Genomic DNA, 20194 nt, shown 5'->3' on the forward strand with positions numbered 1-20194 from the left:
ATTTAGAAGAATGGTACAGTAAAATCTATGGTTTAGAAATATAACTTTATAAAATACAGAGTGAATTGGCAAGTGTAGAAACAGGCATTCCAATGAATTAAGACTGTTTGACACATAATTGGTGTTTAATAAGTATTTGAAGAAGCAAAAGATGAATGACTAAGGAGTTTGGGCTTTATCTTAAATGCAGAAGAGAGGCACAATCAGAAACATGTCAGTGTGGAAAACGAATTGGAGTAAAGAGAGAGGGAGATCTGTGAGGAAGGAAGACTGCCTGGCTTAATAGGAACTTAACAAATGTGTGTTGATTGGCTAATAAATAGTTACCATTTATTGAACACCTACTTTGTGTCAGCAGTTGTACCTAATGCTTTACAGATACTCATTTTAACTCTTGTAATAATTTTGAAGAAACAGTGTCACCATTTTATAGATGAGGAAACTAAGGCCAAGTAAATAGATGGATATTGTGGAAATCCAGGTGAGAGATGATATATTGCAGACTAGGATATTTACTGAACACATAACAAACTAGTTTAATTCCTACAAGTGTCTGTCTGAAGCTAAAGATGGGCTGCTTTTAGCTTATGGATTTCCATGTTTGTTTCAATTGTACTGTATTAAGCTTGTAGGAACCAGTCAGTCTTTTAATCTTTTGAATCAATACTTTTAATTTTTTTTCCATTTTCTGCTCATTTTTATAAAGTAATCTCCTTTTGGTGTTTCTGGTATCATTATCATTGTAAAATTCCCTGCTTTTTCTCACCTCAGAGAAGGCTTTAAAGAATACCTACATACTCAGTTCTCACAAGAGAAGCAACCTGACCACAAATCATCATCTAAAATTCAGAACATCTGCCTCTCTGATTTTCAGTTTGTGGCTGATATTTTTAAAAAATTATTTGGAAAATTTTCAAACCTATTGAAAAATAGACTAGCATAATGATCCCCCCATCTCCCCATGTACCTTATCACGCAGCCTCAGCAGTCATCAACAAGTGCTCAAACTTGTTTTGTCTATATCCCCCATTCCTCACACCCTCCGAATACTGGATGATCTTAAAGTAAATCCAAGACATTATTTCAATAATATGCATCTATAACAGAAAAGAAGACTTAAAAAAATATAGCCATGATACCATTATCAAATATTAAGAACTAATATTTTCTTAATATGCAATTTGATCACCCTAATTGTCTTATAATGATATTTTTGCATTTGGTTTATTTGAATCAGGATCCAGTCAAGGTCTTCAGCCTTTAGTTAATAAATCTCTTAATATATAGTAGTTCTCTCCTCTTTTTTTGTTTTCCCATTTTTTTGTTAAAGAAAATGGGTCATATTTCCAATAAAACAACCTATATTCTAATTATATTTTCATGATGTTGTTTAACATATTCCTCTATGTATATTTCCTGAAAACTGATAGTGAGATCTAGAGTCTTGATCAGATTAAGGCTTGATAGTTGTTTTTTGGCAAGAACAATTCATGGGTGGCACTGTGTATATCCTATTACATCACATTAGGAGGTGAATGTCTGGTTGTCTTTTTATGACTGTAAATTTGTTTAAGGTGTTCAGATGATGTCAGTATGATTTCTTCATTATAAAGTTCTCCATTAAGGATTTATCTAATGTTTTTACCTGCCACTGATGATCAAAATGCTTGCATCCATTATTTAATGAGCAGTTTCAAAGGATGATATTATAATTTTGTCAGTCCTTCTGTATTAGATGGAATTATTTTATAAAGAAGAATTTTTCCCTTACTAGCTTTTAGGTTACCCTAAAATATAGCATATATAGGAAATGCAGAATAAATACTTGATTCTTTTCCTTCATGTATCAGAAGAGTTCTGTAATCAGAAGAGTTGATACCCTAACCAACTCCAAGGGTCACCAATGTGGGAATGTGTGTGTAATATTTTGAATTCATATATTTTAATATATTTGCTTATTATGTTTGAGTCTGTTGCAGTTGTTATTCTTTTTAATGCTTAAATTGTCCCTTTTTTGGCCAATGGGAGCCCCCTCAAGTTGTCTTCTGTGTTCTTTTGACATGACTCTCCAGTAACTTTGATAGCTTTCTTGCTCTTTGGTGTGACAGGATTATTCTAGCTTTATCTTCTCTCTCTCTTGTCCAAGACCCAGAGTCATCCATTTCTCCAAGGTGGGCCTTGTATTTGAAACTGCTGTTTTCTCTGTCGTGTGGTATCTTGGTATATGTATAGATAGTATGTATCTTTCCTATTGGCGTTCACATAAAAATATTTTGTACCTCATTTTCAGCTGCTCTGAAGAATGGCTCCCATTGCTTTGGAGTGTTCCTTATTCTTCCAAATTTCTGCATATCGTATAGTTTGTATTTTTACTAGGTCATCCCAAACATACCATGTAAATTTTATATAAATGCATATGTTAGTTTCACATGAGGTAGTAACAGAAAAATAGAAGCTTAATTTCATTCATATAAATAGGCCAAAATGCTTTTAACTTGGATAGAAAGAATAGTTTGGGACAGAGGGGATTAGAGGAGATGGATAAAGATATAGTTTAATTTTGACGTAATGAGTTTGAGATATGTAATATATCTAGTTAGAGTTATTTAGTAGAAATTAGCCCTCAGGCCTAGAGATGAAGTAAAACTGTTCTGTTGGTTCTATGTTGTTTTAGCAACATAAAACTAAAAAGCTGTGACTTGTCAAAGTCAGGAAAAAAGTAGCAGAGCCAGGTATTATATGAGAGGTGTTTAGTAGTTTCAAATACAAGTATGAAATTCAGAAATTATTCTGAATGGATCTCCTTTTGGTGAACTTATTGAAATGAACTGGATGTCTTTTTTCATTAGAGTCCCAAGAGTGGCCTGAAAGAGAGGATTTATCTAGAGGAAAACCTAGAGAAAAGTGAAGTAAATCAGGACACTGTGAGTATGAAATCCAAGAAATGATAGTGCTTTCTTTAGCTTTCCTTATTCTTAAGTGACAGGCATATTCTGATATTTATATATTCTTTTTTTTTTTTTTTTTTTTTGAGAAAAAGCTTAAACTTATTAAAGAAACTTAATAAAGATTTGATGGAGAGCTACTCCATATTTAGTTATTATTATTAGGTGGTTTAATGTTATTTTTTTATTGTAGTAAAATATACATAACATAAAATTTACCATTTTAACCATTTTTAAGTATACAGTTCATTGCCATTAAGTTACATTCACATTGTAGTGCAACCATCACCACATCCATCTCTAGAATTCATCTTCTCAAACTGAAACTCAGCACCCATTAAACACTAACTCCCCATTATCCTCTCCCCCAAGCCCCTGGCAACCACCATACTACTTTCTGTCTCTATGAATTTGACTACTCAAAGAACCTCATATAAGTAGAATCATACAATATTTGTGCTTTTGTGACCAGCTTATGTCACTTAGCATAATGTCTTAAAGGTTGATCCATGTTGTAGCTTGTGTCAGAATTCCCTTCCCTTTTAAGACTGAATAATAATCCATTGTATGTATATACCACATTTTGTTTATCCATTCGTCCGTCAGTGAACACTCGGGTTGTTTCCACCTTTTAGGTATTGTGGATGATGCTGCTATGAACATGAGTGTACAAATATCTGTTCAAGTTGTTCCTTTCAATTCTTTGGGTATATACTCAGAAGTAGAACTACTGGATCTTGCGTATTTTTACTTGAATACTTTTAGCAGTCTGATTTTATTTTATTTATTTATTTATTTTTAATAGATTCCACTGTATTGACTTATTTTTTTGTGAGGAAGATCAGCCCTGAGCTAACATCCATGCCAATCCTCCTCTTTTTGCTGAGGAAGACCGGCCCTGAGCTAACATCTGTCGCCAAGCCTCCTCCTTTCTTTCCCTTTTTCTCCCCAAAGCCCCAGCACATAGCGGTATGTCACAGTTGCACATCCTTCTAGTTGCTGTATGTGGGACGCCGCCTCAGCGTGGCCGGAAAAGCAGTTGCGTCAGTGCGCGCCTGGGATCCGAACCTGGGCCGCCAATGGAGGAGTGCGCGCACCCGACCACTAAGCCATGGCGCCAGCCCCTGATTTTATTTTTTAATTAGACTTGTATAAGGTTTTATAGTAAAAGATTTAACAGCATATTGTGATGCATCCATTATTAGCAAGTAGGACTATTGAAAAATCAGAGATATTGAATCAGCTGTAAAATCAAAAGTTGTCTACTACTCTAAACAAATTTCTGTTGTTTCACCTGATTTTTTTTTAATTATTAAAACCTTGAGGTTTAAAAATAAGTAGTAAAAAAGGCAGAATCAAGTTTAGGAGGTGCAAATACATCGCGTTGCAATACACTTAAGGAGGAAAAACTACAGCTATATATTATTCACTTAGTTTATAACTTGTGGATCTTTGTACATGGTTTCAACTGTAACTACTACGCAGATGACTCCCACGTTGTTATAGCCCCACTCTCTTTGCTTAACTCCAGACCCTGCGTCTTCAACTGCTGTCAGATTTAAGCCCAACTTATTCTTTTCCTATTTCTTCCCAAAGTTTTATTTCTCTTAATTCTATATGATCTTTGATTCTAGTATTTGTGGTCTTCAAGCATCCTATATATTTTACATTATACATTAATGCCTCTACACTGCCTTTTTCATACTAAATCCAACTTTGAGAGTTGACAAATGGATGAACTATTACATGGGAATGAGATCTGCCATTGTACAATTTATTTTTCAATTTTATCCTTGTTTCTTTAGCAATGTTTGTGTGATTACTTGAAAGTTTTATTGCATTGTGCCAATGATTTTCAGCCAGGAGTGCTTTTGTCTCTCAGGGGACCTTTGGCAATGTCTGGAAACATTTTTGATTGTCGTGACAGGGAGGCTGCTACTGGCATCTAGCGGGTGGATGGAGGCTAAGGATGCTGCTAAACATCTTACAATTCACAGGACATCCCCCACAACAAAGAATTATCTGGCCCAAAATGTCAACAGTGCCAGGGTTGAAAAACCCTGCGTTATGCACTTATGAAAATGAATTAAAAATGAAAAAATAGGGGTTGGTGACAGCTTTCAGTTACGTTATATTAATAGAAATCGTTGTATTAGCCTCTTTGCTTTGTCTTTTCATTTCTATTCTTGTTTTTCCTTTGTCCTGTTGCCTTCATTCACTTTTTAATATCTAACTTTTTAAAATTGTAACTGTTTATGTAAGCCAACTTTATTTCTTTCTGTAACAAGATCTGGATATGCATGAAATAATAAATGAAGTACACAGAGAATGATTAGAATCAGATAACCAAGGGTATAGTGAGCAAAGGGTGTTTGTTCTTTCCAGGGGAAATGTTTTTTTCCTCCCAAGAAACAATCAATACTGTTGTCGTTTTCTTTGCCAAAATGGTACATGGCCTTGAAAATTTGAGAACCACTTTGAAAATAAAGTACTGCTTAAAAGAAAGTAAATAAAAAGAAATCCAGTCAGTTTAGTGAACTATGTCTTTTTTGATGGTTTGGCGTTATTCTTTCTCCCAATTTGACCACCACATAATTTTTCTGTTCCTTTTCTCTGAATGTTACCAGGATACTCAGTCACTTATCGGGAGTCCCTCAACCCGTATAGCACCTCATATTATTGGAGCAGAGGATGATGATTTTGGTACTGAACATGAACAGGTGATGACATTCTTTTCTAAAAAAAAAATTTAGTTTTCTGAGATGTTTGGTTTGTTACAAAATGAACACTTTCTGGAGATTGAAATTATATTTGTAAAGATTTGAAGCTAAATCTTAGAACTAAGGTTAATTGGTTAATTGCTTAGATTAATTGCTTGTTTTAGCTTTGAACAATACAAATGACTTTGCTTTTAAAGCTGATAAAAAGTCATTGATGTATACCTAAGTATTTCATTTTTGGAGAGGGAAGTGGGTGTTATTGTTAATCCTTTTTTTTAAATTTCAAATTGCAGTTGTTTATTGATGGTATATAGGAATATTATTGGCATGATTCTTGTCCTGTTTCCCATGATCTTGCTAACAAGCTCACTACTTCTAGAAACTTTTTGAAATGACTTTTTAGGATTTTCTAAACAGACAGCCATGTTTTTATTTCTTGTTCTTACCTTTATCGCACTGGTTAGGGCTTGTAGTACAAGTTATTGAAAGGACTGGTGAGACAGGACGTCCTTGCCTTATTCCTGATCTTAGGGAGAAAGCATTCAGTCTTTCGTTATTAAATATAATGTTAGCCATAGGTTTTTTGTAGATACTTTTCATTAGGTTAATGAAGTTGCTTTATAGTCCTAGTGTGCTGAGAATTTTTATCATGAATGGATGTGAATCTTATTGAATAATTGAGATGATCACATAGTTTTTTTAATTTAGTCTCTTATTAATATGATAAATTACATTGATTGATATTAGTATGTTGAACCAGCTTTGCATTCCTAGGATAAACCCCAGTTGGTCATAATATATTTTCCATTTTATATATTGCTTGAATTCAGTTTGCTATTATTTTGCTGAGGACTTTTACATCTGTGTTTATGGGGAATATTGGTCTTTAGTTTTCTTTTTTTCTAGTGTCTTTGTCTAGTTTTGATAGTTGAGTAATAATGCTGGCCTCTTAGGATGAGTTGAGAAGTGTTCTCTTGTATTTTCTGAAAGAGATTGTGTAGAATTGGTGTTATTTGTTTAGATTAATTTTCTTCTCTACTTTTATTTAAATGTGTAAAAGATTATTTGGAAATTGTGATTCTAGGTTACCTTAGTTTAACTATTACTGTTTTCTGTGTTCAATGTAGTTAGGGAATATACAAATATTCTAGGAGTTGCTTTACTTAAAATCATACAACTCCATTTCCTACCACTATTTCTGCACTTAGCCCAAAAGAAAAGGAAGACAGCTATTTCATTATGAGGCAAAAAGCCTTCCTTAGACATCTGAGCTCCTTGATAATCATTTTCTAAACTTGCATTCTCCCAAGATGGTCGTTCTTCCAACCTATCCTCAAGAGATTATTAATTTTCAGAGGAAGAGGTTCCATAGCCTGTTGCTAATAAATTCTAGTGAAATATTTTAAATCTTAAATTTTTTTAGGATAAAATCAAAGTGGAATTTGGATAGTTACGTTTAATTGAGCTCACATTACATTTTGCATTTTTCTATTGGAGTTATTGATATATAATTATTTCCTTTTTTAGATCAATGGGCAGTGCAGCTGTTTCCAGAGCATTGAACTGCTAAAATCTCGCCCTGCTCACTTGGCTGTTTTCTTACACCATGTAGTTTCACAGTTTGACCCTGCAACGCTGGTAATGTATTTTACGATTTAGCCAATTCAGAGCTGTTACATTGATTCATATACTGTAAAACTTTTCACTTCTGCAAGCTGAATGGACAGACTTCTTTCAGTTCTCTAAATATGTAAGGATAGATATGAAATATATTTAAAATGTTATTTATTTTTTTAAAGACTTGGTTATATAATGATAATTACTACATTGTTTATGGTGATCTACTTGTTCCAAACATTCCTACTCACTGAGGATTTAGCAGATTATGTTTTTTATGACTTCTCACTTATCTTTTCCATTTCCTTCTCTACTGCAGCTCTGTTATCTCTATTCAGACTTGTATAAACAGACCAATTCCAAGGAGACTCGTCGCGTCTTCCTTGAGTTTCATCAGTTCTTCCTGGATCGATCTGCGGTAAGTTACCAAGTTAATATTATAATCTTTGCTTTAGTACATTGAATCATTGGCCTCGTGCTTTCAATCTTCCCTCCCAGGTTTTTGGACTTTATCGTGCTTTCTGACATCTATATTATATCTCAATTATTGATTACTCTTGACTGTTGTTTTTTATCATTTTTAAATGAGTTGTGGGCATATGACTTCTCACAGTAGGTTTTAGGGGATATATGTGTATATTTGAGTTTATGCATGTGCATAATTAGGATGAGAGAGTGAAAAAGAGAACACAAATGATACATATATATATAAATCAGGATCCAAAGGATAATACTTTTGCATAATTGAAGTCTGGTTGGCCTCTTTGAAGTTTGGAGGCACAAGTTTAACTAAAAAGTGGTGGAGGGCCGGCCCCGTGGCTTAGCGGTTAAGTGCACGAGCTCCGCTACTGGCGGCCCGGGTTCGGATCCTGGGGGCACAGCGATGCACCGCTTCTCCGGCCATGCTGAGGCCGTGTCCCACATACAGCAACTAGAAGGATGTGCAACTATGACATACAACTATCTACTGGGGCTTTGGGCAGGAAAAAAAGGAGGAGGATTGGCAATAGATGTTAGCTCAGAGCTGGTCTTCCTCAGCAAAAAGAGGAGGATTAGCACAGATGTTAGCTCAGGGCTAACTCCCTCACCAGAAAATAAATAAATAAATAAATAAATAAATAAATAAAAAGTGGTGGAAAAGATCTTAAATGATAATAGTGTTTTATTTTACAAATAGAAATCTTAATAAGGGATTTAAACTAATAAGTTTTGCTATTAGCGTTGCTATAATAGGATAATAACAGTGAGCCTTAATGCTTCCTGAGTAATCAGGCTGCATATCCCTAGCATGTTCACATTTGCAATTCTCTTACATGACTGTTTCACACCTTCTCTCTTCTAAAACCTCCGTCACCTCCTCTCCTATCCTTTTCTCAGCTGATGACCTTGCTGTTTCTTTAAGAAATTTAACATTTACAGAGGAGAACTTCTACCAGATATATCTCCTACCTCCATCGTCCCATATGCTCTACCCTTTCTCTTGATGCTATGGAGAGATTGTCCTGGCTTTTATCTGAAGCCAGCTCTTCCCCTGTTTCCCCAGATTGTATTTCTTTATCCCTCCTCAAAGATGTTATTCTAGCAATTATCCCCCTTCTCTCCTGCATCAGCTTTTTGTTTTCTAGACTCATTCATATTAGCATGCAAACATTCTTAGTTCTCCTATTTTAAAACCAGCAAACACACACAGACACATTCTGGCTTCACTGCTCCCTCCAGCTCTTGCCCCGTTTTCTCTGTATTCCTTTACAAAGTTGCCTACGCACCTACACATCGCAGAATACAGTGACTTACTCAATGAGGCCTTCCCTGACCACCGTACTTAAAATTTCATCCTTGTCACTTTCTGTCACCTTTCCTGTGTTATTTTTGTTCATAGAACTTAATATTTTATTTATTTGTTTGTCCCTATTTCTACTTTTCTGCTCTAAACATAAGCTCCATTAGGGCAGATGTTCTTGTACCGTTTGTTCAGTCCTGTGTCTCCAACACCAAATAGATCCTGGTACAGAGTGGCCGTTGGATATTTATTGAATAAATTAGTTAGGGTTCTGATTATACTGCCATTGTTTAAAGATATTAAGATAATTTGCTTCCATGAAGAAATGACAGTATATTGAAGTATGTTTGAATTTCACAATTCTTAAGAGAGCTCCATGCTCAGTCAAAACTTTATATTTTGCTGCTCATAATCTATATAAGTTTATCAATATAAAAGTGTAAGAACCCTGATAGATTTGCTAATTATTCTTTTATGCCACAGGTGATATTTATTTCATGTAAATACCTACATATAGAAGTGAACCTTTGTGTACTTTTTTGCATTTGTGCTAGAAATACTTTCAGGAAAGTTGATTTGAGCTCTTGTGTGGCAACTTCAGTTAAAGAGAAAGCTTCAAGATCCATTTCACTGTTCTTTCAAATGAATAGAGGTCTCATAATTTTTAGCATTGACTTATTTTCAAATGTAAAACTTTAGATATTATAATAATTGTTTGAATTCTGGAAGTATATGACTTAAGTAGGTGTACAATACAAAGTCAACATGCAAAGGTTAAGATGTTTCCTCTAAATGCAAAATAATATTTTTTTTCCAAGACATTTCCCAAATTGACGGGAAGGAAAACACAACTATTTGGTAATGGGACCAGAAACTGTAGTTATTATGGGAAAAATCCTAGCTAAGAAGAAGTAAATTATGACACAGTCACCTTAGTTAGTTCGATAGTGAGAACTAGAGATAGTTACTGGAGATTTAAGACTCCAAAGCCTCCACATTGACATAGAATACCTTCTCATCAGGAGTGTGACTGTTGTGAGGGTTCTTCCACTTTACATAGGAACATGGTTGGGAATACCATGTTCTATAGTGTGAGTATCTCAAATATAGCAGATGAAAATCATGGTTATAGTTGAGTACATTTTTCATTTGATAATACACACATAGTTCAGGTTTTACCTATGTTGATTTAAATGATGTATAACTGATTATATTAACAAGTAATTCTACAAAGCCAAAGCCAATATTCATTCATTCTAGAAAGCCAAAGCCAGGAATAAGTCAGGCACAGAGCATTCAGTCATCTAGTAAAATGATTGTAGCCATTTCCTTTATAGCATGATCCTTGGGAAAAGGCCTTATTTTCAAGTTTAAACAATAGAACATTCCAGAGCTGTGAAATTTGGATGGGTGGAACCCAATAAATGAATTTATACATGAATATGCTTGTAAAAATAGGTATCCACGTTGTGTCTCTTTACTTTATACAGTACTTATATACATCTTAAAAAATCCTTAGTGCTGTTTCACTTTTTGTTTGCATTTTTGTTTTAGCACCTGAAAGTTTCTGTTCCTGATGAGATATCGGTAGATCTAGGTAAGTCTGAAGCACCAATATCCTGGAGAATTACATCTCTAGATTCGTAGCTCAACTCATCCCTAAAGGTTTTATCTGTCATGTGGTGACCAGTTGGTCATCTGAATCACAACAGAAAGAGAGTCTGTAATGCATTAAGGATAAATGAAATCTGAATTCTGAGATGAAATACATAAACTGCATTAAAGAACTTCTTTTTGTTTTACTTCAAGTTGTTTGCACCAGATATCATTGATACGTTACCAGTTATAATGCACAGAATATACCGTTAGATCAGGTAATTCCTTTCCTTTTCTTTATGCAGAAAAAAGAAGACCCGAGCTTATTCCTGAGGATCTACATCGCCACTATATCCAAACTATGCAGGAAAGAGTCCACCCGGAAGTTCAGAGGCACTTGGAAGATTTTCGGTAAGCTTGGTGGTAGATATAAATTGATATGGTCATTCTGAATGAATTTTATTTTGGGGTAGGAAAAGGTTACACATTAAATCCTTGGCTTAGCATATAGTCTTTATCACTCTTATTAAAACGTCATGAACATCTGCAGTCAAAGCGCTGGAGTGGTTCTGAGAGAGTCCATAGTCCCCATTCCATACACTTTCAGGATTTGAGCTCAGTACTATGTCTGTGCTAAGGATATGTGTTCTGTTGAGTGATTGCCTCTAGAATTTTTTTCCTCTGGTGTCCTAGGTGACATGGGTCCCAAAATAGAAAACTGTGACATTTTGCCTGTTGCTAGAAACTCATAGCTATGGAAACTCTGATGAAACATCTCCAGAGGGAGATAGTTTTTCTCTAGGCTACCTCAGGAAATTTCTCCTATTCCCATTAGGCAGAAACGTAGCATGGGGCTGACCTTGGCCGAAAGTGAACTGACTAAACTTGATGCAGAGCGAGACAAGGATCGGGTAACTTGGGAGAAGGAACGGGCATGTGCAGAGCAGATTGTTGCCAAAATTGAAGAAGTGTTGTAAGTAATAGAAGTATATGTAGAAATGCCTTCTCTACTGAGATGTTAGTTATGCTTAAAGTACACTTTGATCAAATTTAGAAGGGGTGTCAGATTGTGTATGTGGAGCTGTTTATTTTGTCATAATACTTGAGAAACTGGAATTTTTTATTTTTGCTGATATTTTAGATAAAGTTCTTGTGTTTCTTTTTCTGGATAGTGGTAAAATGAATGACTATAAAATTTCTAATTGATCAAAAATAGGTTGAATACTTTAGTTTCGGTTCACAGGCTTTGAAAATATTTCTTGCTATAAAACATTTGCAGTTGATGACATGAGTGTGAAAAGCATGTAGTTCCTTTGGGGATTAGAGGTTTTTTGCTATTTTATTCCATGTGACAGTGATTTAGGATAGGGTCCAAAGCATTTGGTTCTGTTCTGTTGTTTCAGGTATCCAAGTTTAATAGCAACTCTTTTATTCAACTTCAATATTTCGTTTTTAAATGTTTTTATTTGTAGGATGACTGCTCAGGCTGTAGAAGAAGATAAGAGGTAAAATAAATGTTTTTTCCTAGAATTTTAAGAAAAAAACTATATTTTCTCCTGTCAGCCCTAAATTATGATTTCTTTCTTTTAACTTAAAAATATAGACTGTCTCCCTCTGGTGGCCTGTATTTTGTTTGACTAATATTCTAGTGTCTTGAGTAGAATCCTTTTCTGTTTGCAGTGAATAGATAGTTCCTTCTTTTTTACTTGATGAATTATAATTCTAAGAATTCCAGCATTGGAGTTTTGGAAGTCATTTGATATCTTAATTCCACCCACCCTCCCTTCTCAAAAGTCTTATTTTACTTAATCCTTTCTCCTTCAGTTCGACAATGCAGTATGTTATTCTCATGTACATGAAGCATTTGGGAGTAAAAGTGAAAGAACCTCGAAATTTGGAGCACAAACGGGGTCGGATTGGTTTCCTTCCAAAAATCAAGGTAGGACTGGAATAACAGTGGTGGGTGCAGGTATCTGTGCTTCTTGACATTTGGCTGCAGTGCTTTCCTTCTTCTTAGTATATGCTTCCCTGTTCTCCAGAAACTGAAAATCTAGTGAGAAATCCAGATGTGTAAACTAATTATTAGACAATGTAAGAAGTGAAAATAGCGCTTTACACAGATTCCATCTCTGACTCTGTGATGTCCTCGTACTTTTTTTTATGGTACCTGTCATGGTTGGTAATTATTTGTTTTTGTTTAATTTTTGTTAGATTGTGAAGCTCTATGAGGGCGAGGACCTCCTTCATCATTGTATCCCCAGCTTTTAGCATAGTGCCTTCACTCATTATAAGCTTAGTAAATATTTGTTCAACAGATGAATGAATTGCTTAGGACAAGCTCCTAGTAGATGTGTTATGAAACTCCCTGTTTATTTTCCAAAATTGTCAGCTCTAAAGGGTTTGAAAAGACATTGAATTTGATGTGTACATGGTGCTATGCGCCAGCCTCAAATGAGTACCATGTATGTGTGTGTCTTTCATTTACACTTAACCAGTGTCCTACAGCTGACCATTAGAGTTGCATTTCTATGTTTGAAAGAAACAAAAGAAATCTGCTCTGTTATGTATCTCTTATCTCTTTGATTGTCCCTCAACTCTAGCAAAGTATGAAGAAAGATAGGGAAGGCGAAGAAAAAGGGAAGCGAAGAGGCTTCCCCAGCATCCTGGGGCCTCCAAGAAGACCAAGCCGTCATGACAACAGTGCAAGTAGGTTGAGGTTTGAAATGCGTTCCCACCATTCCATGCCGTCTTATACATCGGAGTCTCATTTAGCTAGAATGAATTTCTGGAGAAAGATGTTCTTGAAATGATTCCACTGAACTTCCAATGTGCCTTGTTTCCATTCAGTATTATTTCTGAACTAAATACCCCCATGTGGCTGCGTAATTGTCATAAACATCTTCTTTAATGGCAGTAGAGAATTCTATCAGTTGTCTATAACATGGCTTCCTTACCTATTCTGATTTTGTTAGCATTCAGGTTCTTATTGTTAAATTAAAAAAACAAAATATGCATGGATTTCTCCACCATACTTTGTTTAATCTTTTTATACATATGTTACTCACTATCTCCATATTTCTACAATTTCTCCACCTCTCCATTGTGCTTTATTTCCTGATCTCCCTCCACCCTCAGGCCTAATGGGGAGAGATCAGCTTACTAGAGAGTGCTGCAGGAGAAATAAGGATAGTGGTACTATGGGGAGGGAAACTAGGTGATGTAGTGGTCCTCCGCTTGGGCAGTACCACATTTGAAAATATTGACATGGTTGGAGGGGGAGTGGTGATGTGATACAGTGATACTGAATGTCCCACGCAATGAGGAATTCTTACTCAAATAACAGTAGTGCTGCTTGTTGAGAAACACTGAGAAGATGAAGGAAATTTTTAGAGAAGGGGTTGAGGAGAATAGAGCATTTCACAGATGCTGACCATGAGTTCCACAGGATCCAGAAGAAGAATTTTAGGAATTAAGGAAGGAAGAATTTTAGGATTAGGGATGTACAAAGCTGGGTGAGGATGTGCAATGCTATGGGGAATGACCTGAGGGTCTTGAGCTTCTCGTGGTGACTAATGTGAACAGGGGTAATGAGCAGGATAGGGATTAGTCTGGAGAGTCTCTGAGGCATATTGTAATGATGAAGTTGTGAATGTTGGGGAGAAGAGGGGTAGGGACTTGTTAAGAGCTCATGGAGCTAAAAGGCTTCATCTTCACTGTTACAAATGAATCCAGCTCCATAAGTACTTATCTCTGTCTCTCAGCATTCCCTCTTCACCGCCCACCATTGCTCTCCTCATCGTCTCTCATGACCCTTCTTTCTCTACCTCTTCTCTCCCCTCGTTTTCCACCATCTCCCTCCCTTTTCTCTTCGTCCTTCCTCCATCTTCCTCTGCCTTTCTCTCTCTCTTTCTTCCTCTCTCCCTCTTCTCCCTTCCTTCCTTCTGCCCGCCCCCCTTTCTTTCTCTCTCTCTGTCCCTCACTTTGTGTAATAATTCATCTTACATTTTTTTAGGGCCCACCATATTTCAGACATTTTTCCAGATGCTTACATCATCTTTTTTTTTTTTAGCTGTTTTGCAACACAAATTGTTAACCATTTCTCTCTGTTCAGTTGGCAGAGCCATGGAACTACAGAAACAACGCCACCCTAAGCACTTATCCACACCCTCATCTGTGAGTCCTGAACCTCAGGACTCTGCTAAGTTGCGCCAGAGTGGGTTAGCAAGTGAAGGAACAGACATTGGATACCTGCCAGCCAATTCCATGTCCCCTGTGGTTTCAGGGACCACTCTTTCCCAGGAAGGAGGGAAAGAAAATGATATGGGTGAGCTAATGCTAACTAAGTATCAAGATTTTAAAATAATCACACTAACTAGAAATATAGAGATAGATTATTTTAATCCAGACTGAATCCCAGTTTAATTTAGTTTTAACATTTTATTATTCTACAACCACTGACAAATCTATGCTGAATGATAATTTTGAGTTCTCGTCCATTCAGAAAATATGTATTGAGCTCTCTGTCAGGCATTAGCTTTGTACCAGATGTTAACATGCAATAATTATATATAGATTCTTGCTCCATGCAGCTCAGTCTCATGGGGAGATAGTCACACAAATGAAAAATTCAAATTGTGCTGAGTCCAATAGAGAAAGAGTAAAAGGAGTGTTGAGGGGACTGGTCAGTAGTTAGAGGCAGATGTGGGGGGTCTAAAGAAGACATTTTTTAAAAACTCTGAGACACTTGAGATTTCTTTTAAATACTAAGGAGAAGCCAGTTGAGAGGAAGAGGTTGAAGATGCAGGAGCTAGACAGTATAACCAATAGAACAAAGTTTTGAGAAGGAGAGAGGAGATGAGATGCCGAGTGTCTGTGAAGGGCAAGGTTATTAGCTGAGAGTGAGGGTTTAATGAGAAGGGCAAGGAGATTTGAAGAGTAAAGAAAGATATGAAGTAATTGTAGATAATTGGGAAAAGAGATTATTGCCATATTTCTTCATATTTGTTATAATGGGTTTCTTAAGCAACTGAACTGGGAGCATAGGAGGCTCTATTTGGAGCGGGGAATGTCTATCTATATTGATGATTTTGGAAGCACTTCAATTTCTGACGTGAAAAGGTCAAGGATAAAGCTGTGGGAGTGGTCACTGAGGTGGCATAGAGGAGGTTACTAGAGATGAAGAAAGTGAGGAACCAAGGGGCCAGGAGTTTTAATACTTTAACTTACGTGGGTTTTGAGGTCACCTCATGTGACATTAGCATGGAGAGGAAAACTGAGCCAGCAGCGAAAGGCTCAGTGTTGCTAGATGATTGTTGTGAGGAGAGAGAACATGCGATAGTACCCAGAGAGTGAGAGCCTCAATGGAGCAAGGGATTTTTATAAGAAGAAAAGATAATGATCTAAAAGTAGTCTTGAAGAACAAGAAGGATATGCATGTCATCTCCACCCTGAAGTACAAAGTGTATGACAGAAAGATCAGTTTCTGTTTAAGAGGGCTGTAGCAGAAGAGGTAACCAAGGATAGGCAGGTTTTTATTTAGGACAAAGAAGTAGGGGTGACATTTGTAGGAAAGTCTGGAGATTTTGTCTTACATGGAATTCTCAAGATGTTGGATTGGGTACATGCGTTGATTCATGGCTCCCATGTCTCATTGAAATAAAAACGTGGTAGGTTATAAATAAACAAAAACCATAAAGAGAAAGGAAGTGGAAGAAGAGAAGATGTTTAAATAAGAGATTTCAACAAATTTTTGGAAGATTGAGAGTGGACAATAATGGTTTGATGGTTAAAACAGTAAAGGAAGCTGGAGCCCATAGTTTGTTTAAGAAGTCCAAGGTGGGAGACAGTCTGCGCATTAGAACTCTGGAGAGACTGGGCTCAGAATTGGCCTGTGTTATGGAGTACACGGATAAGAAATAAAGCTGAAATTATGAATTGAAGGTCTGTAATCAAAACAGTTAGTCAATATCTTCTGATCCTTGCATTGTGGAATATAAGCAGTCTGTCATTTGTGTACCAGAAGAAAACGAGTGTGCCCTTTTTTAGAGAAGTTGAATGAATTGTGTAGGGAGAGTTAAGTCCTCCACAGTATTAGTGCCCTGGAGTTCTAACATTTGGGGGCCTAAAGCCTGACAGTAGGCATGCCAGGGTCTCACCCTGCTCAGAGAGCTCCCAACTGAAATGGACCTACTTCCATAGGGCAACAAAAGAAAGCCAAATCAGCTACCCAGCCTTGCATTCTTAAATATGAACAGCATTACTCACCCTTGGCAAAATTTACTTGTTAGTCAACACCCAAGGTAATGCACAAGGCTAAACATATTAGTGGCATAAAAAAGAGAATATATAATAAACAGAAAAACTTCCCCTAGCAGAGAACAGTAATTTAAATAATAGACAAGAACCTTAAAAAATACCTCTAAATTAGATAGCATACTTGGGGAAATTAAAGCAGTTATTATAAAACAAGAATAGGATGCTTATGAAAAAGGGGCATTCAGAGACCAAAAAAAGTTTTAATATAACTATTACATACAATACAATGACTGTTGTATTAGTTATCAATTACTTTGTGATAAATTACCCTAAAACTTAATGGCTTAACACAAAAAACATTATCTCACATTTTTTGGTGGGCGAGGAACTTGAGAGCAGCTTAGCTGGGCATTTCTGGCTTGGTGTCTCTCATAAGTTGCAGTCAAGATGTCAGCCAGTCATCTGAAAGCTTAGCTGAGGCTAGGAGACTGGCTTCTGTGCTCACGTAAGTGGCTGGTGGCAGGAGGACTCAGCTCCTTCCTGGAGGCCTCAGCTCCTCACCACATGGGCTTCTCCATAGAACTGCTTGAGTGTCCATGACATGGTAGCTGACTTTCCCCAGTGATCCAAAAGAGAGCAAGAAAGAAGCCCCAGTGTCTTTTATGACTTAGTCACTGTGGGTGCACACTGTCACTTCAGCCAGTTAGAAGCAAGTCACTAAATCTCGCCCACACTCAAAGGGAGAAGAATTAGGCTCACCCCTGAAGGGAGGAGTATCAAAGGGTTTGTGGACATATTTTCAAACTACCACAGCTACCAGTAAAAAAAACAAAAAAAACAAGTAGTCCCTAAAAATAAAGTCAAGGAAATATTTCAGAACGTATATCAGAAATATCAGGAGCTAGAAATTGGAGAGACAAGAATCATGTAGAGAACCACTACAGAGGTCCAACATCTATCTCTTTCACAAAACATCTGTAGAGGAAATGGAGGAGAGGCAGTTAGAGAAACAGCAGAAGAAAGCTTCCCAGAGTTGAAAAAGAATACGTGTCTTCAGAGAGAAAGGGCTCACTGGGAACCAACCATGATGAATAATAATAATAATAACAATAATAAAAGATCTATACCTAAAATGTCTTTGGAAATTTCAGTGCAGCAGAGATAAAGAAAAAGAATCCTTAAAGCTTTTAAGAGAAAGAAAACAGGGCTTATGCTGCATCCCATTTCTCATCATAACAGTAGGTGCTAGAAGACAAAGGAGCAATGCCTTTAACTGCTGAAAGAAAATGGTATTGAATTTAGAATTCTATATCCAGCCAAACTATCCATCAAACATGAAGAAAGATGTGAAGATATTTTCAGATATGCCAGGATTCAAAATTTAACTGAAACGTACCTTTTCCTTGAACATTATTTGAAAATACACACTCCAGCAAAATGAGAGGAAAAATTAAAAAAGAAAATGTCATGGGATCCAGGAAACAGTGGAAACAACCCAGGAAAGTGGTGAAGGGCAGTTCTAGGAAGATAGTTGTGTCACAGGCCAAGGGAGCAGCTGCTCCAGATTGGAGACCAGGAACATAGCGGGTAAGAAAAAGGGCGATTTTAAGCAGCAGATGAAAAAATTTGAGACTTGATAAAGTAATTGATGGAGTATATGACTTGAATGCAATAAACCTTCTATTTTAAGTGGCGTAGGAGTTGCATCATTGGACCAATATAAAAGAAAACATAATCCCAACTAACATACCTCTTAACCTGGTGGGAATAATATGTGTATGTATGTTGTATATGACAATATGTGTATTGTCATAGTAATGTAAGCCCTCTTTTGGTTTTCAGACTTCTAGAGTCAACCTAACAGGCAAAGGACAGAATATTTAGTTGTAGCTGTAGATCAGAAATGGAAATATAAAAAATCCTCTTAATGATACAAGTAAAAATGTAGTTGAAAGAAATGAAAGGTATAAGGAAAGAAAGACAGTTAAAGTGAAGGATATGGACACTAAATACCTAGTTTGACATAGAAGAGAGTTAAGATAGTAACTCCTTTTTGGAACAAAAATATAGATATAATGCTATCATTTAAACTTAGGTAATAACCAGTAACCCAACAGTAATAATAATATAATTATTAAACATTGGGAAGAAATGAGGGGGAAGGTGAAGGTGGGAAGTATAAGTGAGCAAAATCCTCAGAGGAGGAATAAATAGATATTACCTAAAGATAATAAGTCAAGACAAAGTAGTATGAGGTTAATATTTGGATGTGGACCGCTGTAGTAACTAAAATTTGAATGAAAAAGGTTGGCACTGGAGTAGAAAATGAGAAGGTAAGAGAATGTGTCTCCTCATCACATGCTCTTCTGAGTGGTCACCATGTGTTATGTTGATTTTTTAAAAAGCTGCTTAAAAGTGATTTTCCTGTTTATTTTTAGTGCATTTAAAATTTTTACATATTAGAATTCTGGTTCTAGCTAACATGCAATTGTTTAAATAAGAATGTGGCTATGGATTAGGTTGAAGCTCTTTTGGGGACTAATTTATTTTGTAATTGTCTTTATTAAGTATTAACACCATCTGAATGTCTGACTTCTGTCTTTTCAGGATCAAAGCAAGTTGGAGAAACACCAGCATCCGGAGACTCCTTAGATGGCACACCTCGTACTTCCAATACCATCTTTGATTTCCCACCTCCTCCATTAGACCAAGTACAAGAGGAGGAATGGGAAGTAGAAAGGTAATTCAGTCATTTCTTAGCGTGGGGTTAGGACATGGCTTCAAGTTTTTGGTTGTATAGTATTGCTATAGTTTGTAGCATTTTTTTGCATATGCGTTTTTTGGGGAAAGAACTAGAACTTATTGGTGGTAAATATTAGATAGGTATGGAAATGTTTTTCAGTTTCTTTGATATGAAATTATTATAATATCCAGAAGAATTATTTATTAGCCACTGTAATTTAACCAGTTTTGAGTATCTTTGGCATAAATTTCTTGATTACCATTTTGTTTTCATGTTGACTCTTTATTCTCTATTGTTTTAGAATGACTGAACATGGGACACCAAAGCCCTTTCGAAAGTAAGTAATCCTAAAGTAGCTTTCAATAGAGGCATATTTTACGAAATATATCTTTTTTCCCTAAAGTCCTAGGTTTTTTGTTTTGTTTTGTTTTGTTTTTTTTGGTGAGGAAGATTGGCCCTGAGCTAACATCTGTGCCAGTCTTCCTCTTTTTGCTTGAGGGAGATTGGCCCCGAGCTAACATCTGTGCCAATCTTCTTC

At 36.2% G+C, this 20194-nt stretch overlaps 1 protein-coding gene across 5 annotated transcripts in view; it reads left to right on the forward strand.

Annotated features, from left to right (window-relative positions):
• Positions 1-20194, forward strand: part of ARHGEF12 (Rho guanine nucleotide exchange factor 12) — a 135418-nt gene that overhangs the window by 87179 nt on the left and 28045 nt on the right. For 3 of the 5 annotated variants that reach the window (XM_014785033.2, XM_014785035.2, XM_014785034.2), the window contains 13 exons: positions 2850-2924; positions 5573-5665; positions 7193-7303; positions 7602-7700; positions 10617-10659; positions 10964-11069; positions 11494-11631; positions 12131-12163; positions 12483-12597; positions 13259-13364; positions 14770-14982; positions 19521-19653; positions 19958-19993. In XM_014785033.2, the coding sequence (XP_014640519.1) occupies positions 2850-2924; positions 5573-5665; positions 7193-7303; positions 7602-7700; positions 10617-10659; positions 10964-11069; positions 11494-11631; positions 12131-12163; positions 12483-12597; positions 13259-13364; positions 14770-14982; positions 19521-19653; positions 19958-19993 (1301 nt within the window). The remainder of the gene's footprint in view (positions 1-2849; positions 2925-5572; positions 5666-7192; positions 7304-7601; positions 7701-10616; positions 10660-10963; positions 11070-11493; positions 11632-12130; positions 12164-12482; positions 12598-13258; positions 13365-14769; positions 14983-19520; positions 19654-19957; positions 19994-20194) is intronic. The other 2 variants (XM_087433822.1, XM_087433821.1) reach the window with 2 other exon arrangements.

This window comes from Ceratotherium simum, chromosome 7 (genome assembly GCF_057802395.1).
Source record: "Ceratotherium simum simum isolate JZ-2026a chromosome 7, ASM5780239v1, whole genome shotgun sequence".
In the NCBI taxonomy this organism is placed as follows: Eukaryota; Metazoa; Chordata; class Mammalia; order Perissodactyla; family Rhinocerotidae; genus Ceratotherium; species Ceratotherium simum.